Source organism: Varroa jacobsoni, unplaced genomic scaffold (assembly GCF_002532875.2).
Source record: "Varroa jacobsoni isolate VJ856 unplaced genomic scaffold, vjacob_1.0 scaffold_259, whole genome shotgun sequence".
Classification (NCBI taxonomy): Eukaryota; Metazoa; Arthropoda; class Arachnida; order Mesostigmata; family Varroidae; genus Varroa; species Varroa jacobsoni.
Genome location: NW_019213161.1, coordinates 84,644 through 104,166, shown reverse-complemented (window position 1 = coordinate 104,166; position 19,523 = coordinate 84,644). Strand labels below are relative to the sequence as shown.

At 37.9% G+C, this 19,523-nt stretch overlaps 3 protein-coding genes across 13 annotated transcripts in view; 2 read left to right on the top strand and 1 right to left on the bottom strand.

Moving 5' to 3' along the window:
* Positions 1-10,052, top strand: part of LOC111258760 (uncharacterized) — a 29,214-nt gene extending 19,162 nt beyond the window's left edge. For 5 of the 6 annotated variants that reach the window (XM_022830267.2, XM_022830265.2, XM_022830266.2 and 2 more), the window contains 10 exons: positions 399-485; positions 2,271-2,836; positions 3,543-3,747; positions 5,021-5,198; positions 5,368-5,535; positions 5,682-5,902; positions 6,184-6,424; positions 6,883-7,142; positions 7,342-7,530; positions 8,529-10,052. In XM_022830267.2, the coding sequence (XP_022686002.1) occupies positions 2,299-2,836; positions 3,543-3,747; positions 5,021-5,198; positions 5,368-5,535; positions 5,682-5,902; positions 6,184-6,424; positions 6,883-7,142; positions 7,342-7,530; positions 8,529-8,748 (2,220 nt within the window). In that variant the 5' untranslated portion in view covers positions 399-485; positions 2,271-2,298 and the 3' untranslated portion in view covers positions 8,749-10,052. Of the gene's footprint in view, positions 1-398; positions 486-2,270; positions 2,837-3,542; positions 3,748-5,020; positions 5,199-5,367; positions 5,536-5,681; positions 5,903-6,183; positions 6,425-6,882; positions 7,143-7,341; positions 7,531-8,528 lie in introns of those variants that run through there. The other variant, XM_022830268.2, reaches the window with a different exon arrangement.
* Positions 10,053-13,271: 3,219 nt separating this feature from the next.
* On the bottom strand, positions 13,272-17,894 carry LOC111258765 (uncharacterized). Of its 2 annotated transcripts, none has more exons than XM_022830278.2 (3): positions 17,454-17,894; positions 15,825-16,123; positions 13,272-15,009 (listed from the first exon to the last, which is right to left on the bottom strand). In XM_022830278.2, the coding sequence occupies exons 1-3, from the start codon at positions 17,480-17,482 to the stop codon at positions 14,798-14,800; spliced, it is 540 nt and encodes a 179-aa protein (XP_022686013.2). In that variant the 5' UTR covers positions 17,483-17,894; the 3' UTR covers positions 13,272-14,797. The 2 variants fall into 2 exon arrangements, with proteins under 2 accessions (XP_022686013.2, XP_086823702.1); XM_086967576.1 differs by lacking the exon at positions 17,454-17,894 and adding an exon at positions 17,131-17,149.
* Positions 17,895-18,147: 253 nt separating this feature from the next.
* The window catches only part of LOC111258747 (gamma-interferon-inducible lysosomal thiol reductase), a 4,012-nt gene continuing 2,636 nt past the window's right edge, over positions 18,148-19,523 (top strand). The window contains exons 1-2 of one of the 5 annotated variants that reach the window (XM_022830233.2): positions 18,148-18,483; positions 18,859-18,934. In XM_022830233.2, coding sequence (XP_022685968.1) covers positions 18,905-18,934 — 30 coding nt within the window. In that variant the 5' untranslated portion in view covers positions 18,148-18,483; positions 18,859-18,904. Of the gene's footprint in view, positions 18,484-18,650; positions 18,935-19,523 lie in introns of those variants that run through there. The other 4 variants (XM_022830234.2, XM_086967573.1, XM_086967575.1 and 1 more) reach the window with 4 other exon arrangements.

The window sequence follows — 19,523 nt, the reverse complement described above, 5'->3', positions numbered from 1 at the left end:
GCACCGTTCATAATGGCCACTGCTAAGCAATTTTTAAAATTAACATCGTTCTTTTTCCCCGCCTTGTTGCTGTTATTGCACGAGTGAAATAGTGTGTTAAGCTCAGAAAGGAATACGTTTGTTAATTTTAAGTCTGAGTGAGGTCTGCTAACTTTGCAAATTGTGCATTGTGCGTTGTGGTAAATGTCGAAAAAGAACTCTAAAGCCGATATTTCTGCAAACTACTCATTGGTTTTGCGCGGCAAGCGTTATTAGATACATTTTTTAATGTGATTTTGTATGTTTTCTGTGAGCTACGCATCACTATATGACTGTCAAGCAAGATATATACCCTACCAAGGTTTGTATTTGTACTGGTGTTCCAAATAGGTTAATTTTTTTTCGTCCATTCTTTGCAGCTTTCCTATCGTTGGTGAACTACTAAATTAGGAAGGAGCAAATTCATCGCGCATTTTTCGAAAGAAAGCGTGAAGATCCTCTGGAAGGTACGTGTTCCGCATAAACGAAGTACTTATTATCTGGTGGCCACTTTGTTCAGCAGGATCTATGATGGATCTTCTCCCCATTTCTTTGTCTACTCGCTAACCATATTTTATGTGCTAATCTGTGATCTCAATTTTTATCTAAAAAAACCTGACAAATGAACGCCATGCTACATAGATGTTCATAGAGTCGTCTCTTTTTTTTATCGAAGGCGTTTTTTAACAGTTTCCTTAATTGTTCTTCGCATCGCCTTAAATTGGTACGAAACAGTAATGATTATTCCATCTTTAACATGATTATTGAGAACGCCAACAAAACAACATTTCTGTCTTCACGTAAATATCTTACGTGGTAAAATTCTACCGCAAATTTGTCGAATCTTACGAGTAATGTGAACTCCGAATGCATGACACACCTCCATCTACTGCCTTAGATAAAGCTTTGTAATTAACGCCTCAACAGCTAATCGCTAGCTGCCTCTCAATGAGGATATTACTTAATGGAGGTAATAGATAATAAAATCTAGAGTTTCCTTTTCTTAGCCACAAGCAACATTTAGTTTCTTCTCGAAAAGTTATTCGTTAATCATGTCAAGCTTATCTATAGATGAGAGGCTACCTAGAGTATAATCAACTATTCTTCTTTCCACAAGATGCTCTTACCGATTTTTATCTTTCCCACTGTTGAGTGGTGCTTAAAGCACGGTGCACGTGGCTGTCGGCATACGGAGTAATTTATTATCGTATTAGCATGTGATGACAACCAAGACCGCGCTGCTGTGTAGCGACGAGGCAGGGCTCATCATGTAAACACTTTACGTGCGTAAATATACAATGCTTCTACTAAAACTGAGAATCATTAAGGGCTAATTGGATATATAGCACGATATATTAAAAAATTACAACTGGAACTGTGAAGTGATTGCAACTATGCCGTTTTCCTTCCTAGTAAAGAGATTTTCGTACTAACAAAAACTGAGGCAGTTTAACGTTTTAAATTTACCGTGTTTCTATTCTGTGCACTGCTGCGTAGTAAAAAGCATTGGGCTAGACTGGCCCAATAGAGGCTATTTTTAGCAATTATAAAATTAGTGAAAATTAGTTCAAGCCGTGCCTAATGGAGAATAACGTTACCGCTTGAGTTAAGCAAAACTTTACTCGACATAGCACCCTAGCTGTTGTTCTGACAGGCAACTATTGAATTTAATTTCATTTCATGGTTTATAGCGCAGAGCAATCGAGTTGAATCAGTTTGATTTAGACATTGCAGACTTGCGAGCGTGTTGCAAATTGACACTAAACCCATTGTATGGGTCAATTTGACCACTTAGTTTTGTTAAGGTTAATATATTTAAACGCATATGCATTGCCATGGAACATCATACCATCGAAGAGGTACGTCAACGATCGTTAAGAAACAGAACATTTTTGAGGATCACATTTTAATCGGGTATGGTAAAAATAATGACAGTAGTTTTAGCATTAAATGAGAGGCTTTGTTTCAAGTCATAACTGTCAAAACTGATATATTCTGCTAACCAGTCAAGTTTATTAACTGGATGAACTGTCACCTGCTGTTGATTGAAAAGCGTAGCTCGCTTCCATTTACTGAGATCACAATATTAACGGTGATTTGCGCTCTTGCAGCTTTTCCAGAGTTCATACAACGACCGTCGAGTAAGTAGCTCAAGCTGTTGAAAAACTCAGCTTAGTGGCCGCAGTTAATAGTAAGAACATGTGTTAAATGTGTATAAATAATAATAAAAAATTTGTTATTCCAAATTTCAGAAGTTCTCGCGAACAGAGCCTCAGTGTGATGCAGCGTCGTAATATTATTCGAAGTCGTAATAAAGCTCCTAATGGAGCCCATTCGAACGGAAGCCGAAACTCATATGACAAAGGAGCAGCAGATACTTCACCAAATTTAAAACTGCGCTGTTCATCTCAAGATAATTTTCATCAAAATGCTTCAGCTGATGTCAATGCAAATTTACATGCTCGCAGTAGTCGTGTCACATCGTCCCATCAGGGAAACCGTAGAAATGACGTCTTCCATAGTCCAGTGCGTGTTGTTCAAAAATTCAGTTCAATTGGCCAATTTTCGAAATGCTTTCAGAGTAATTTTGAGAAATCTAACAAAAGAGGAAAAACACCTTCTCCTGCTAAGGAAACTTTCAATATTCCTTTGTGGAAGCGGCTTTTCGTGCAATGTGATGAAAAGGAAGTTGATACGATAACACAATTAGAACGTGATATAGAAAACGAGCCTCCAGACATGCTCGTGATTTCACGAAGTGGTACGCGGCATCCCATCAATAAAAAAGTTCTAGCAAAAATGTGTGGTTACTTTGAAGGTAAGAGGACGTTGAAGCTTCACAAAGTGTATTCATAAATAAGCTTCATAATACGATGAACTGATGACCGCTGTGTTTTTCTCAGTGATATTGGTTCGCTGCGTTCTTTATGAGAAGTTCCGTTGCTTAACCACCGTACGACTGTATATTTCGCAGTGCTAATAAATAGGCTTATGAAAATAGTTTATCTCAGTACAAAGTATGAGATACCTTTCTACTTTCCCTCACGGAGTTCTTTCTGGGTTACTTGTATTACGAGTCACCTAACCTGACAGCAGGTCGCCAAAGCAATGCGACAAAACGGTAATTTGGAGCCTGTAGTAGAAGAAACAGTTAACAGATTCGGCTTTAGAAAAAAGTTATCACTTTGACCCAATAGCGGTGCCAATAGTTTCTATAATTATTGGCTGTTACTACAGTGGGAAACTAAAGAGCGTAGGTTCGAACCTGTTCTGCAATGCATGTTACTGTAACACAAATGCGTCACTGTTCATATCATATATTGTCCCCATGTAATAATGCCAAGAATGGGAATGTTTTCATGCGTATTATTTTGTACAATTGTGTCAGTGTGAAGGAAGTAGAAACATACATTCGGATGCTCATTCATTGTTTTTTTTTTTGATTCTGACTTGCTACTGCCATTGGATTAACGTGTGCTGTCATTTCTGTGCCTGTTCAACCGAAATCGCTGATCACCTGGCAGCGATTTGCCGTAGCGGTATGAGAGAATTAAAAGTAAATGAGGTAATGTTAGAAATTGAAGATGAGCTTCTTACATCCGTCTTCAAATATGCATACAGTGGGGAGGTGACGCTAAACGAAAATAACGCAATACAGATTTACAAGGTGGCACACTATCTCCAAATGGATTCTCTCGTAGATGTCTGCAGCTACTTCATCGGTCAACGGTAGGTGTATTACACTCCCAAGCTAACGATTTGGTTTGTAAGGTTATTTACCATTTTATACTTAGATCATTATCAGCAAAAGTTGAAGTCAATTCAATGTTTATTGTAACTTATGGAAAATTACTAATCATTATAATAGGTGATACTGAACTTCCGTCGAAACTTTTATTGACGACATTCTAATAAAACTCAATTAGTATCGATAATTAAACTCAAGAAACTCGACGTCCTACTCGGAGCCTACGAATTATGTTTTTAATAACAAAATTTTCGATCCTAATGCTGATCCTGGATAATAGTAGCTCTTTAGATTTGTACTATTTTTTTGAAATAAAATAGCAACGACCAACTTTAGAAAGTCAATGGCCTTTATCCTGAAACCTCTTGGCGCTTGCTAGCCTCAACAGGTTTCTTCGTTGAGTAGATTTAACGGAGTCCATTATAGAACCGCCATCTTGCGTGACGTTTCGAACTTTTATTAACGTAGGTACTATGATACCAGGTAGGAATGGGGTAGATTATCGGCTTGCTGCACCTGTAAGTGAAAATAAGTCGTCGATAAACCACGCATATCTCCAATGAGACTCAACCTTAAGTTTACAAAAGATAACACTCCTGAAACTTGTCTCCCATAAATTGTGCTCTTATGTACATTTTCTAGATAGCAAAGTAAAGTGAGATGAAGAGAATCACAAATACATATCTTCGTGCCTTCAGTGGCGAGTATAGACTGCGTCAATTTTAAACATACGGATGGACGGAAATATATATTATGTCTCCATATTTCGAAACGGGACCAATATAATAACGCATACAATGGGTTATCATAAAAAAAAATGACGACTACATGAGTCGCGACAAATCAACACAAAAAAATTGTACGTAGTCTGGAAACCATGCTTACATTATTAGAGATTTTTTTTACAAACAGTAAAACACAAAATCTAAAATCACAAAAAGCACTTTGATCACGAATAATGCCATTAAGGTACTTCTTACCCTAAACCACACGTTCTTTCCGAAAATAAAGCTTTTAAATGATTCAATATGAAGGTTACGCCTACATTTTTTTTTTATACTATATGAAACATTGGTATCACTCCCACGAAAACAGATCGGCAGGGTACAAAGGGTAAAGCCAGTAAACCTCGAATGATTTCTAAGCCTGCACACGTCATTCCGCAACAGGTTCGTATGTTTCTTGGCCTATGCGCCGCCATTTATCCAGCTCTACTAAAATTTTGTTATTTTTGAATCTTTTTTGTTGGTTTAGAATTCGACAGTTTTCAAAAGATCTGTATGATTTAGGACTGAAATTCGGGTGCGAATATTTCACTCTCGCTGTCGTCGACGCGATCTGTCGGTCTCCTGAAATTCTAGAAGACGAATCGCTCCTATCTCAGATGAATATAGATATGTTTCAAGATGTTTTTTCCAATGACAACCTGCTGGTAAGTATTAGAAATATGAGTTAAGACTTTTTCATCCGTGGCTGGAAATCTTGTTTGCATGTCAAAGGCAGTGCGAATACAAATTATGTATATTAATATATACGTTCGTATCATAGTACGATTTATTCACGAACAACTGTTGTTCTTGTTGATGACACGTGCTCAACAGGTAGAATCTGAGGATAAGGCATGCGATCTGGTTCTGCAATGGGTAAGAGCAGCTGACCGCTCCAAAGCAGATATTCGATGTGCTGTCGAGTGCCTACGCTTGCCTCATATTACTCCGATGGCCGAGCGAAAGCTTAAGGAAATGCTCAGTAGCTACGAAGTTGAGGTGGTATGTAATTGCCCTATTAAGCCTTGAGCATTTTTATTTTTAACTATAGCTTTCCAAATGACGCTTGAATACATGTCTTCAAATCCTAGATAGTAAAAGGACAATATGTTTGTATTTGAATTCATCTACAATCGCTTGTTGCACAGCCACTGTTTACGACCTGCGTGAAACGTAACTTCACCGATCTGCCTGAAAAGCAGTTAGCGTTTCGGGCCAGTTGCCCGTCCCACGTTCATATCTTTTGGAAGGATGAAATGGGCAGTGCGGACGGTCCTGTAAACTTCCACATGACGTGCATGCGGTTTCGTAACTATGTACTGTCGAATTACATCATAGATGCTTCCCAGCACAGGATCTATTCAGAAAAGTACGTTTGCCAGCTGCAACCCCAGTTAAAATGCATCCATGTCATATGTAACTTCCACTGTTGTATCGTATATATACAAGGATAATACGAATGAAGAGATTATATTTTAAATCATAAAATTTAGCTTAGTCTGATGAAGAGGCAGCACAAAGCTGGACAGCTGTTACTTTTGTGTATTTACTTTTTTAGTGCAAATACTGTGCAGCAAATACTGCTCGTTATCATTATGATTATTATTAGATGACTCTAATAGTACTAAGCCTTTCTTTAATCTTCTGTAGTTACGAGTTTCTAGTTGTGGGCAACCAGATAGTCAAGATCACACAAAATAAAGAAGAGACAGAGTTGAAGGTGGAGAGCTTAGAAATAATGGGCCGTCTCACTTATCGAACGGTTTTCAAACGTGAAGCGCCACTGTCTGACTTTACCGCTTGTTCCGATGGTTCACGTTGTGTGATCAGTTACTTCAATGGTTTCGGTCGGCCTCCTAAATTTAATGCTTGCGACACAACGGACTGGAAGGTAAGTACGATCATAAAAGGCATAAAACTAGGTTTCACAATGTGATAGATATTCTGTTTTCTAATAACATTCCTTATTCGGTGTACGGCTTACTGATTTTATTACATTATCTAGTAAAGAAGGCTCGGTTAGCATGTCCTCCCATCTTGTCTCTGGATATTGCCTGGCAATGCTTTTTGTTTACCCGTTAGAACGCTTGTAAAAGATTATTATACGTGCATTGATAACAGACCACGACTATTTTGATTTTGTAATCAGGTACGATTGTGTATAGGCAGCTGTAATAGGGTTTCACAGGTATCTGTCAATGTGGCTAATTATGATTTAGTTCTAAATTAACATGTTCGAATTATTGCAACTAGTCAGCGTGCCCGCGATTTCTTACTTGGTCTACTATTCGTCGTAGAGCTCAGTCTAAGAATTTCATTCATTTTAGCTCACTGTTTTTCTTTTGTTAGCAAATCGAAGACTATTATGAAGTTCCGTCGGAAAAGTTGCGCTTTAGCCCGCGTGAAATGAGTTTCTTTGAGGACGTCGTATTTATCATGCGGAACCAGACAATGTTCATATCAGATCGGCATGACAATTCACTCACTGAACTCGAGATTCCAGAAAAACTGGGCCACAACAAACTCGTAAGCTTTATCCACGTCAACAATAAAATCTACGTCTATGAAGACAGAAGCAGTGGAGTCATTCAAAAGCTCTTTAACGATCGGTGAGTGAAGCTCAGTAGATATGTATTCAGCCAATACTCAGTTTTTTCTGTGGATAATTAGTACAAATATTAACTATAACTTGTATGTTCTTGGATTTTGGATTTAATAACAAAGTAAATTTTCCTGGCTTTTATTGATATTTCCTGGGCTTCTATTGGTACATGCTGTATATTACGTTGTTGTGATTGCTGGTGACAGGCTACATGTCGTCAATTTGGAAACCAGAGAGATTGAAGACACCATCTTAATCGACTTCCGAGTGAAAGATCGAGATATTCAGCGAGTATCAGGTCACAGGCCCGGGCGGGTTCGGAAGTTTTTCCGCTTCGAGAATAGAATATACATTGTTATCCAGGAGGACGGGATTGGTAACGCTTTCTTCATCAGGTATTATATAAAGAATACAATTAGTCAATTTTACATGGATCAGTTCATCGTGTAGTAACCGTTAGATCTAATATTTTTGAAAGAATTTCTAGCGCATGCGTTTTAGTACTAAGAAGTTTTCGGCTCTGTATGAAAAAAAGAAATTTAAGATCTATGCTTTCAAATAGTTGCTTTTCTTGTCCCAGCCGGGTTTCCTAGTTTGAGCCAGAACTTAATCAATATTAATACATCAATTTATGTTGATAGATGCTTCTTCCTTGAATAGTGCAAGGCGCTCATTGTGGCTTCATTGTTAATGCGGCGAGACTGGCTTTGTTGAGCTCTATGCTATGCTTTAAGCTTTTGAGTACATACATCGAACCGTTTCTTACAACCGACACTGCCAAGAGAAATATTTTTATCTCTTACTGCACTACTCGTGTTGGTGAAGAATCGTTAACTTTCTTTTGAATATCTTTATCATCAACAATTAATAAGAACTCGCCACCTTGTACGTTGTTATCGTTGAAACTAGAGTAGTCTCGTAACGAAAATTAGCAGCTTGGGCATGATGAGAACCTTTACCTCGCAGTCGGACAGTGGTAATACACAGTTTGGTTACAGTTTTTATTGCCGTTGACACAACATACAGGAATAAAGCTTTAGGCCCACCTTGTTAAGTAACGCTTGCTTAGGTTGGACAAATTCGCAATTGATTTTCCCTGAATCTTAACGAGAGTGAGGAACTGCTTAAGCAACATCAGTTTTTTCTTCGGAAAACTGTCTGAGTGGTTGTCTTCCAGTGTCCACTAACTCTCATACAATTTTTTCCATTCCATAAGGCTGCCACTAAATTGCACCGCTCCGATTGTAGTTTGCAATGATGAAAGCAAATTTGCAGAAAAAAAGAGACTATGGGAATAGATGGACTATAACGCTTGACTAGCAGCAAACAACTGATAGAAAGAATAAACAGTCAGCAAACACTCTCTTTCCAATAATATTACTGTTACTTTCAGGTTCGATCCCGGAAAAAATACTTTCGGTCCAGCCCAGAGCATCAGGACTTTTGACTTCATCAACGGTCCATCAAATCGCATATTTTCACGCAAGTTCCTCATGCAGGTACCAACCTACTTCCGCTACTGCCGTCACGAGTCTATTCTTCAGGCGCATCTCCGAACTATAAAAGGGCGAAACCGAGAGCTCGAAATGGCACTACTTAAAAAATACGTTTAAGTGAGGATCATCCACTACTACAACACTTTGTTAGGGTGTTTTTTCTTTTGTTATTCGTATTATTATGGCGACGTTGGAAAATGAAATTTCATATCTAATGAGAATGTGATTCGTCTCATTTGTGATATGCAGCTGGGCGTAAAAACTGTGTCCACATAAACGAGTGAAAAACTAGTGCACAGAGTAAATGGTATACTACGATAGACTCTTGAGCTTTATGTTGGGTTGCTTACAACAGCTGCGTTGGCTATGAACTAATGCTAATGTTTCTTCTATATCCAGAAAATTTATACAAATTAACGAAATATTTAACATGTTAACACGGATTTATAGAAGGACGGTTGTCCAAGAAGCTGCGCTGGTAAAAAGGCCTCATAGGTTGTTGAACATCGATCGTAGGAAGACGTCATTGCTAACATACCCTGTATTTAGGCCTACGTATTAAATAGAGCATACTAAAAGAACGGTCAAAACGATTTTGATTCGGCGTTATGGATTTATATATATATATATAGTATCAAATAGATAACTAATGCTTCGAGAAATCTGAAATAGCCTTTGGCATAATATGCTTAGTTTAGAGGTTGTTATATGCAAAACAGACGAGTATCTAGCTTAAAGAATTGAGGTCAAGAATTTTCAAAAAAGTAAATATCTTTGCTTATTTCAGAAAAATAGTCGCTACTTGCGCCTCCGCTTTTGCTGTTGTACTAGATTCGAGTATCCTATCCGATATGGCGCGATCGAAACCCCGTAATGCGTTAAGTAAAATATTTTTAATAAATAAGAAGGTTTAACGGTATCTATCCCCTGTCTCAGGGGGTGCCTTAAAGTGAACTGAGTAGCCAAATGTTGTGGTTAAAATGTTACTAGAAGGATTGCCCTTTCTCCGGAATTAAACTCATGGGATTGTTTTGTGCACGCGTGACACTGTTACATCTAGCTGCAAAATGCTTTTTTGTACAACCAATCAATTTTGAATACGTCAGATCTTATAATTAGATCAGCGATTTACCCGACTGGATAGATCCCGTTTTAACGGAGCGATTTACACTTGTGCAAGTTTCTGTGGATCAACCGAATCAGTCTGAATTGCTAGGCATTGGTTTAATTTTACCTTTTGACCTAATTTGTGCAATCAAAGGAAAAAAATAACCATGACGAAGCACCTGCCCGATACAATGTAATACTGTTTTAGATGAGAGCTGCCAGAAAAAAAGAAAGCGAATGTAAGTTAGTTAATAAATAAAAAATGAAGTGCACTGAAACATGGTTAACATAAAGCATGTGACATAACATGTTCATTCATTTGTATTAACATCTTCGGAATTGTATTAATATTTGAAACTAAATTTTTAAGTCAAGAATCCATTGATTACTAAGTAGTCAGTTTAATTAGCTGGTTGAGATGTTACCGCTCACAAACGTATTTAGGAAGTGGTCTGCTCATATCATGGCTCTCTTTTTCCTTTAGACGTTTACCTCTCTTATTCATTGTCTGGGTTAGATCAGAATGTTGAACTTAGTTCCTTACTTCTTTTACCGATGAAATCCTTATATTTTCATAACCAAGCCTAACACGTATTCGCATTGAAACTATTGAGCTCTGTTCGCAAAGATAATCGGTGATATTGTAGCTATCGTGATATAGTTAGCGTTGTCTTCATCCTTCTTGGGACAGAACGCAGCTTTTGACCGAAATGACTGGAATAGTTTTTCCCTTGGCCCGTTGTTGCCCAAGAGTAATCCACAGCTTCTGGTTCTTGAGATTCGCAGAACACTTTTATGGATGTCATGTAATGAGCGCACTCAGCCACATAATAATGCACTCCAAGTATGATTCTTCGGCATTTTTATCATTATGGTAGCATTTTCTTTGTCATCTCAGCCATTACAAAGGTAAGCCAATTTGTTAACATCTCTCACAAGTCATTAGTCCGTTATTTATATACCAACAGACCACTTGACTATCTATTTATTCAGTTCTCTTGCTTATTATTAAATGCGTTATTTTCTAAGGCTCTTTTTGTCGTTTGATATTACAATTTGTATGATGATTTGGTTTTTATTGTTGATCTGTTCGGTTTTCAGTTCACCTCGCTTGACCAACAGTCATATAGAACATCAATTTACTCATGAATTGCGTGCACCGCATTTATCCATATGTCATCTATTAACTCAACTGAACTCCCAAAGACTCAGTTCTCATGGATTAAACACTTCCTTGGGCTTATAAGCCGTATTCAAATTTTACATTGAGGAGATATTTTAGTCAAGTACACGCCTCCTCACTCCTGCATTTCGCGCGTACATTCGTTTCTTTTTCATCCGTATGGCTTCACGACAAAGCTAGACGTAATAGACTTCAATGGAGAATATGAATAAAGTGGACCTTGTGTTCTCCTTAGGCACGCCCTCCTTTTAATAACAAAACACGGTTTACAGCCTCCTTAAGTTTTAAAGCGTTAACGTCGGTACCAGCGACGTCTAGGTACCTCGATTCCACAGAAAGCATGGTGAAGCAAAATGTACTCGCAGTCGCAGACCTTATATAAGTGTTTTATCTAAAAAAAATTATTAACCAAATCCGTGAACAGACAAACAGGCTAACGTGCCTTCAAAATCTATCTGGTAGTAAGGACAATAACGATAACTGTAATCGTTGTTAACTTGTGCCATTTAGAATACTTGAAATTAACGCTTGGTTGCGCGAACAGACACACTTAAGATGTGTAAAATAATAAAAAGCTTATGAATCAGAGCCTTTAAAGACTTTAAAAATATAAAACTTAAAAAACTAGACAACCCCGTAAGTGTTTCGAAACTTACTAACCATTATTGATTGATTTTCTTAGGTGCCCAGGAAAAGAACAGTTAAATGCATAGCGTTCCTTCTTAGCCATTCCATCGACCTACGTGCAGGTTTTCAAAAGTGACTTTATTAGAAGCCTCAAAATCAGGTCGAAATATCTAAAATCCTTTTAAATTGGACATCTTTGAACGTTCAGCTTATAAAGCTAAGCTTGCATGCCAATGGTCACCGCTACTAATTTTTATTTGATTGCCTTCATTAAAATTGATATCCAAATTATATGTATTTATCAGGCACTCACCCAAAGCAACGCTCAGAGTACACTGACTTCTTCTCAGCGTGATGCCATGGGCATTGATCTAGAGTTGCCCACGTCATTATTGCAGCTATAATAGGCTGACATCTGTCTTTGCTTATTTGATAGGTGTTATCATTGATAATAAACTATCTAGGCATACTGATATCACCAATTAGCGATGTAAATTAATTGCTTTCATGTCTGAAGTTCGTATATTGAATTACAATAGCATATCTAACGATTTGCTTTGTAAATCTAAGGAGTTCGTAATTTCACAAATAAGCGACTTTGCTTGTTGAGAAAAGGGGTCCTACATTAATTTTATGCGATTGCTTTAACGTTCGCACAAATTATGGAGGAAAAGCTACTCAGATATTTTCCACTAGAGAACAGGCTCCAAATTTCCAAATTAATGATTGAGCGTGATTTTGCTTAGAATTAAAAATCACTTTTTTTTAAAAATACAATTACAAAAATCGTCATGAGCCATCATTATACGCGAAGTTCGTATCGTAATCTAAGCGTCAATACACCATTATCCAATATCTTTGCACTGGACGAACCTCTACCAGAAACGCCCGGGGTCAACTGAAACCGACTGTTCATGCTGTTGCCAACCTCCGCACGGCCTCCAAAGAATCAGAAAAAAGCCCTTTATGCTTCAATACAAAAGATCTATAGAAATATCTCAAAGAAGCCGAAAACTCTTTAAAAAGGCGCATATATAATAGTACTGGTATCGTAACCCGGAATTTTTTTTGAAACAGCGCATATCACATTTAGGAAAACATCACGTCTACGCTTTACACCATGAAAGTTAAGCACTATCCTCTAAAACAACTTTGAGATAAATCATCAAGTAGTCTTCAGTTCTTGTCCGGAAAAAAATCCTAACCACTTGTGGAAGATTCAGATGATGAAGCAGCCTTTGGATAATCCGTCGCTCCAAAAACGGTACTAACCTAACACTAAATTTCCACAATTTGAGAACTACCGAAAGCAGAACTTTTGGAGAATTTGACGGCCTAGACTGAAGTATATTTTGAACTGCCTCTTCAAGGAAGAACTCAACAAATTTAGGTGTATTCATACCACGTCGCGTTATGAATTTAGAGAAGGAAATAGTGGAAATTACTTGTCATTTGATTAGGTTTCGAACTAAGAAAGTGTACAGCAGTCACGTTAAATATGCGAATCGGTTAGAGATCCGCCTGTTGGAAAAAAAATCCTTCTTGGGATCTGTTTTCATTTTGAAGCAGCTTATAAGCATCTTTTGGCCGAATTTTAAACACAGCATATTTGCTTGAGATCTCTTACCAAAAAAGCAACATTTCTCTATCAATAGCATGCCTCACGTGAAAGCCACTTCCTCCTAATTGAGGATTATCTGGATAAAAGATAGCACCTTTCCAATTAAGAGATAAATTATTAATGTTATTATCTTTATTCATACAATAGGCTGGATATCGCTCTTGATGAACGGTACCTAACCAGTGACTGTAATGGTACAATATCTTTGATGTGTATATAGAGTAAACCGAGGCGGAATACGTTAATGACCATAGGTATAGATTTATATACAATAGCTTTTTTTATATTTCCTAGCGATTTTCGAATGTCTACATGCATTTCACACTTTGCTAATCATCTCGCTCAGGATATTTTCGCTGAGGCCTAAAATTGTTCGTTCCGTATCTCGGTCTTAGAAAATCGGTTTTACTGACAACGTGTTTTTGTCAGCAAAAACGATTTTTTTTACATGCGCTTACAGATTAAATACGCATGACCTTTCGTAACGGAGTACTTCTATGACTCGTTAATTAAATACGATCGAGAAATTAATCATAATAGTTTTAATAACTGCTATTATAAAATTACCAATTGATAATTAATTCTACATAATAGACGAATTTCTATTTGACAATTACTAATTTTTAATTCTTTCACATGATGAGTATATACAACAAGTACCATAGACAGACGTTCCCGTAAAAAATTAGACACAATGCTAGCACACACTTGGCTCCGCGCTGCATAACTCATACATGTATTTCGTGTCACATAAAAATAGGGTCTTCCTCGTGAGGCTGTATTAGCAAAATATAGTAGTAATTAGAATCAGTATCATATGAGGGAAAATAGGTTTTTCACACGTTCTGTATTCATTACTTCAATACACTTATGCGAATCCAAACACACACTTGTAGCTGGGCAACTTAGGCATACACAGGACAAATTCTAATTTTGAGATCCGTGGCTGGGCTGTCATGCTACCATTTAACTAAAACACAATCATAGTTAATAATAATCACAATTCCCTATACACTATAACCTGATGCCTTCGAGAAATAGGTGCAGGCCAAAGTTTCACAGCAGTCACTTTTACGATAATCACTTTCTACCCGCGATTTGTCATCAGACAGCTATAAAATTTATACCTATCCCCCTAGAAACACCCTACTATTTCCTATCAATTTCTCGAATATATCAAAACCCCCAAAACTTGCTCACGCGTGGTGCCTAACTTTTCCACCACGGTACTAATACAAGGCTGGGCTATTACTGTCGGAAATCACCCGCGATTAATGTTGGCGGGAATAAAGCTAATTCTCTTCTTTCGTAACAAATTTACCAATAGAAAACGGGCTTAGCTTATATATTATCGTGTGCGATTGTTTCGGCGGGTTCTAGTGCCCGCTCTGTTTTTGGCCCGCGCATTATGTTTAGTCGTAGATCATTCTTCTGTCACTTGAACCTTTTACAAAGGATGAAAGGTTTAAAGTATACACATGTGACGGGAGTTTCTTCCATTTCATCCCGCACTGCGATCTTTTTCAGAAGCCATCCATCTCATCATCAGAGACAATTATTCTACACAGAAATACATGGAGCAGATTATGGTCTATGTGTGAGGGAGTGCACGGAGGCTTCCATGAGCTTCATATATCCATGTTATCATTGCTGCTGTTATTGTTGTTGTTATTGTTATCTCCACTCGGGAACTGGGCGTCAGTCGAATTTTCTTCACCTATTGTCGTTTGCTGTTGCTGCCGTCTGCTTGGTGCCGATGAAGACGACCCATTGGGTCCGGCAAGATCCGCTGAGTCTTGACTGAACTCAGAAAACCCAGTCAGTGACTCATCGATGACACCTAAGTTCAGTAATAGAAATCAAAAAGATAAAAGGAAATTCAAAATATCAGTATAAAACATTACTTTAAATAAACAAACCTTGAGATCAGCAAGCGAGAAAAGTATATCTGGTGAGGCTTGTGAATGCATAATATGCTTAACATGTATCAACTAACATCTATTGTTGCTAATATTGTACGCATATCAAGTACGCTAAGACATATAGTACTACTCATTTATTTAGAAGACCATAAATGTTAAGACATCTGAACAAAAAAGTATTGTGTAAATTATTTCTGTTGCTAGACTGTTTATTTTCCTTTACCGTTTTTTTTTACTTTGACAGGTGAAGAAGGCGAAAAAATATGTTGATTGTAATAACTTGGTAATCACACAAATAGAAATACTTTGCTAAGGCTCTCGCTGGTAGTGTGTGCACACGGGATAGTATTCAGGTTACTGAAAATATACCTTCAACTAAAGCAGAACAGATTTTAAAATGCTCCATAGGGTCAACAGCTTTTAAACCATTATAGATGTTTTTGGTATTCTGGAATGATCCTTCATAGGCATATTCTATGGTAACAGTAACGCTTTTGTAGGTTATATTGTTCAAATTTATCAGAAACTTTCGATTCGAACCTGTGGCCACATGTTTGGCATGCTGGAAAGTTGTATAATGGTAGAAAATTTCCGAAGTCAAAAACTGCACTTCTATCAATCACTGTGCGCTACTCAAGGCCATGAAGCCTTGCTGGAACTAAGTTCATTCATAAAACTCCAGGAGAAAGTTAACAGAAGTGTCAATACAATACATTCCCACTTTTTAACCCACCGTTATTATTGGCCTTTAATGAAGAAGCAGCGTTTTTGTCCGCCTGATTTTTGTTGTTTCCGTTCTCCTTGTCATCTGTCCCACCCCCACTTGAACCACTGCCCGCACCGCCTCCTGATGGCGTTTCTGCTTCTGGTGTCGGTGCGTTGCTGTTGCTGTTTTCCTTGTGACTATTATTACTGTCTTTATTGTCCTGAGCGTCTGAACCAGCTTTTTTCGGTTTGGTCGCGTCGCTTTTGACAGGCACCCATTTATAAACCTTCATCGTCGTTTCGCCAATTGTTAGCCATCGTTTTTCCCTGCAAACGAAATAAAACACGAACTACCACTAAGAATCGTTTGCATAAAGATTCGCAGATTGAAGCACGGGGTGCCGATTTCTGATTCTTGATGCGAATAGGTGCTTCCGAAACGACAAAAAAAGCAATTTTATGTTAATACCTACGCATAATAGGCATTTAATCGACATAAGTTATAAAATAAATGTTTGCTATTTAATATTTATACTGGTAATTTGGGTATACGATACATATTGTGTGTTTTAAACTTTCTTTCTTGCAACGTGCAGTGTGATCAGAACCATTAGTTGAGTGTTTAAAATCTCTAAAACATAGAGGCTTTACTTATCAAGTATGGTGAATGCGTTAAGTCCAGATGCGTATATTGAAACAAATGCAAGGCTTTTATTGGTCAAGTTTAGACATTTCTACAGTAGTAGGAATATCTGTGTAGCTGAGGCATATTTTTCGCCGCAAACAAAGGAAGAAGCGGTGATAATGTGAGTTTACATAAGGAAGGAAGTTCCTATCGTTGTACAACAGATTTTGAAAGTTCTAAAAATCAGATACTGAAATTAGGCACCCTTCACGATAGAAGACCCTTTTTCCTATCCCGCGCACAAGTTTCCGCTAGTGTGCAAATCTGTTGCAGAAAATGTGCCGTTTTTAACTATTGTAAGAACTTATTTTGATGATGAATAAAAAAACAATGTTTGATTTTGTTCACAACGGCGGATTTTCTAAAAGTCAGGCAATTTTAAAGCACTTTTAGATGCTCTCCCGTTGCAGTATTCGGTGACAGTGCACGTGAAACGATTCGTGAATTTCACAGCTCCACAACGTTTGTTATATATTGCCTCTGCGGCTAATCACGCACACTAGCTGGAAATACGTGCAGTTTAATGGATGACTTTAAACTGTATAGTACATCTAGATTCAACGTGTATTTAAGTAGTGAATGTTATTATCTCAAGTCAAATCTATTACATCTAGTACAAAAATGAATAAAAGGTAAATTCAACACAAACAATTTCAAGTTTGAAGATCAGACCTCGTACCAGCAACCTGGTTATAGCAGTGTCCTCGTCACTTCAGCACAGTTCTTCGATGTCAACGTACCTGGCTAAGCATCTACACGCATATGGAGTGGACAGTTCACAATCATAGTTGTTTAATGATAACAAAATTAATAGGCAGGCAGAGAGACCGTTCGTTTAGTTCTGAAATCTATGCCGGGTATGGATGTTTTGCCTAGCGTTCCCTTAAGCCTGGTAAAAGTACGTGCTCTGCTACACACATCAACGACTTTTTCTCAAAGAGTCTCATGAAAGCACGTTTGCCAATTACGTACCATTTGCGGACTTTGTCGACGCTCTGCATAACACGTTTAACATCATCCTTAGCGCGACTGCGGGTCTCTGCCACACGGCGGGAGCCCGATCGGGAAGATTGCCTACTCGACTCCAGTTTGGCAGACTTCTAGCGTTTTCGCTATTGAAGCTTAGCCCTATGTAGCCGATGTCAAAGGCGCAGCTCGCAACGTACTATCCCTTTCGAAATGCCACTGGCATGAGCACATACACAATTTGTTGACACCAAATAACTACGATACTATGCAGGGAATAGAGAACAAGCTGCTAGTCTTTCATTGCGTGCTCCGAACCGCAACCGGACACCATCTACTACATGTAATGTATGCGGATATAACCAGACAGAGCTCGATTTCAGTGCATGGATACAATAAAAACAAGAGACTGCCGAACTGCCCTGTTGCGTTTGTTTACTACGCCAATGGGTCTGCGAACAGTTTCCGCCGATTAACTTTAAGGCGCGGAACTCTTTGTGTGTGCCCCGGGAAAAATATGGTATATTTGCTAAGAATGCTAGATTAATGAATTAATTAGACCTGTTCGTCTTTAATCTTTAAAATGTTACGAAAAATATATAGAGAGTAAGGCATGTCTGTTAAAGTGAATTTTAATTTTGCCTTGTACGGGTGTAATTCCAAAGTTCATTGACACTAAAAAACTAAAATGGCTATTAAAAAATAGTTTTCAAATTGACACTGAAAACATTGAAAAAGTTCCGGCCTATGTTTATCAAAGCTTCACCTGTATACACAAGGGATTATAAGGCACAGTCCTTGTCGCTACGGGGGTAAAAATCTATATATGAGTAAATGAAAGGTACGATAAACCTTGTTGAAACTGTAGGGATTCGTTAACGGTTGAGCAATTGAATTGCGTAACCACTGTTGGAAAGACCCCAGTCTATCGTCGTCCATTTAATTATCACATCGTTGCCTTTGTAATCCTGTTGAAAATGATAGGGACGGCTGCTTAGTTTTGAACTGCTTGGAGCCTAAGAGCGTGTGAAAAAGGGTGAGTCTTTGTGGATAATAAATGAATTAACTTTGATTCGACATATAAACGTCAGTGGCTCATTACATGTCATAAGTCGCCAGGGAAAGAACTACAAATTCATTCTATATACATATATATATACACACAGATAGCAGATCGTATAGCTGGTCAAAAAGTGCTCTTCTGCGAAAATTAATACTAAACTTAGCTCATTGATAATGGAGAGAAGAATTTACTACATACATTGTGTGCGTACCCGTGAGTAAATAGAGAAGGGTCGCATAGTTAAGGCGAATCCGTTAAGGGTTGCTCTGAGTGCTTCCGCAATGTAAATTTCGTTCCCACTTTTGTCTGGTGTGTTTAATATGGATCTGCGTTTCGCTAAAATGTTAGCTTCGGTCGTCCAACAGAGTTCGACGTTCAATTGTCCCTGACCGTCATGTCGAACGACCGCACCCGTTTGTTTATCGTGAGTAATCTACGAAGCTAATCTGTAAATTACGTACGACCAGTTTTTTTGATTATTCAATTACAAGTGGATGCGGTAGGGCCTAAGTTGAGTCATGTCTAGGTTGAAACGTGTGATGCAGCCGATGACAGTTGTGGATCGAAAGTTAGCTATTAATGTAATGACTTTCAGGAAACATTTATAAAGTTATTATTATATTTTATTATTAGTTAATGTGGTAGAAATGGTGATTTTTTGTAATTTTGTATCATGTGATTACGCTTAAGTTTTTGATTAAGTCGAATGTTTATTCTGCGTTCTTCGGCTGTTCCTAAGAAAAATTGTCTTTCGCAAAAAGCGAGTGAATATGAGAAATTAGACCTATCAAACATTTTTTTGTTTGTCAAGGATTTTTGTAAAATCTGACGTAAATGTAGGGCATTCATGATTTTAATCCCTACAACAATCTGCTTTTGTTCAATGCTGCAATTTTTCTTGTAACGTGAACACGATAGATACAGCGGTGTTTGTCTACCGGGAGAGGTTTTCTACTAAGAACAATTTAAGCAAAACTCAATAATGACTTCCAGGGTGTTTCTTCGATGCTATC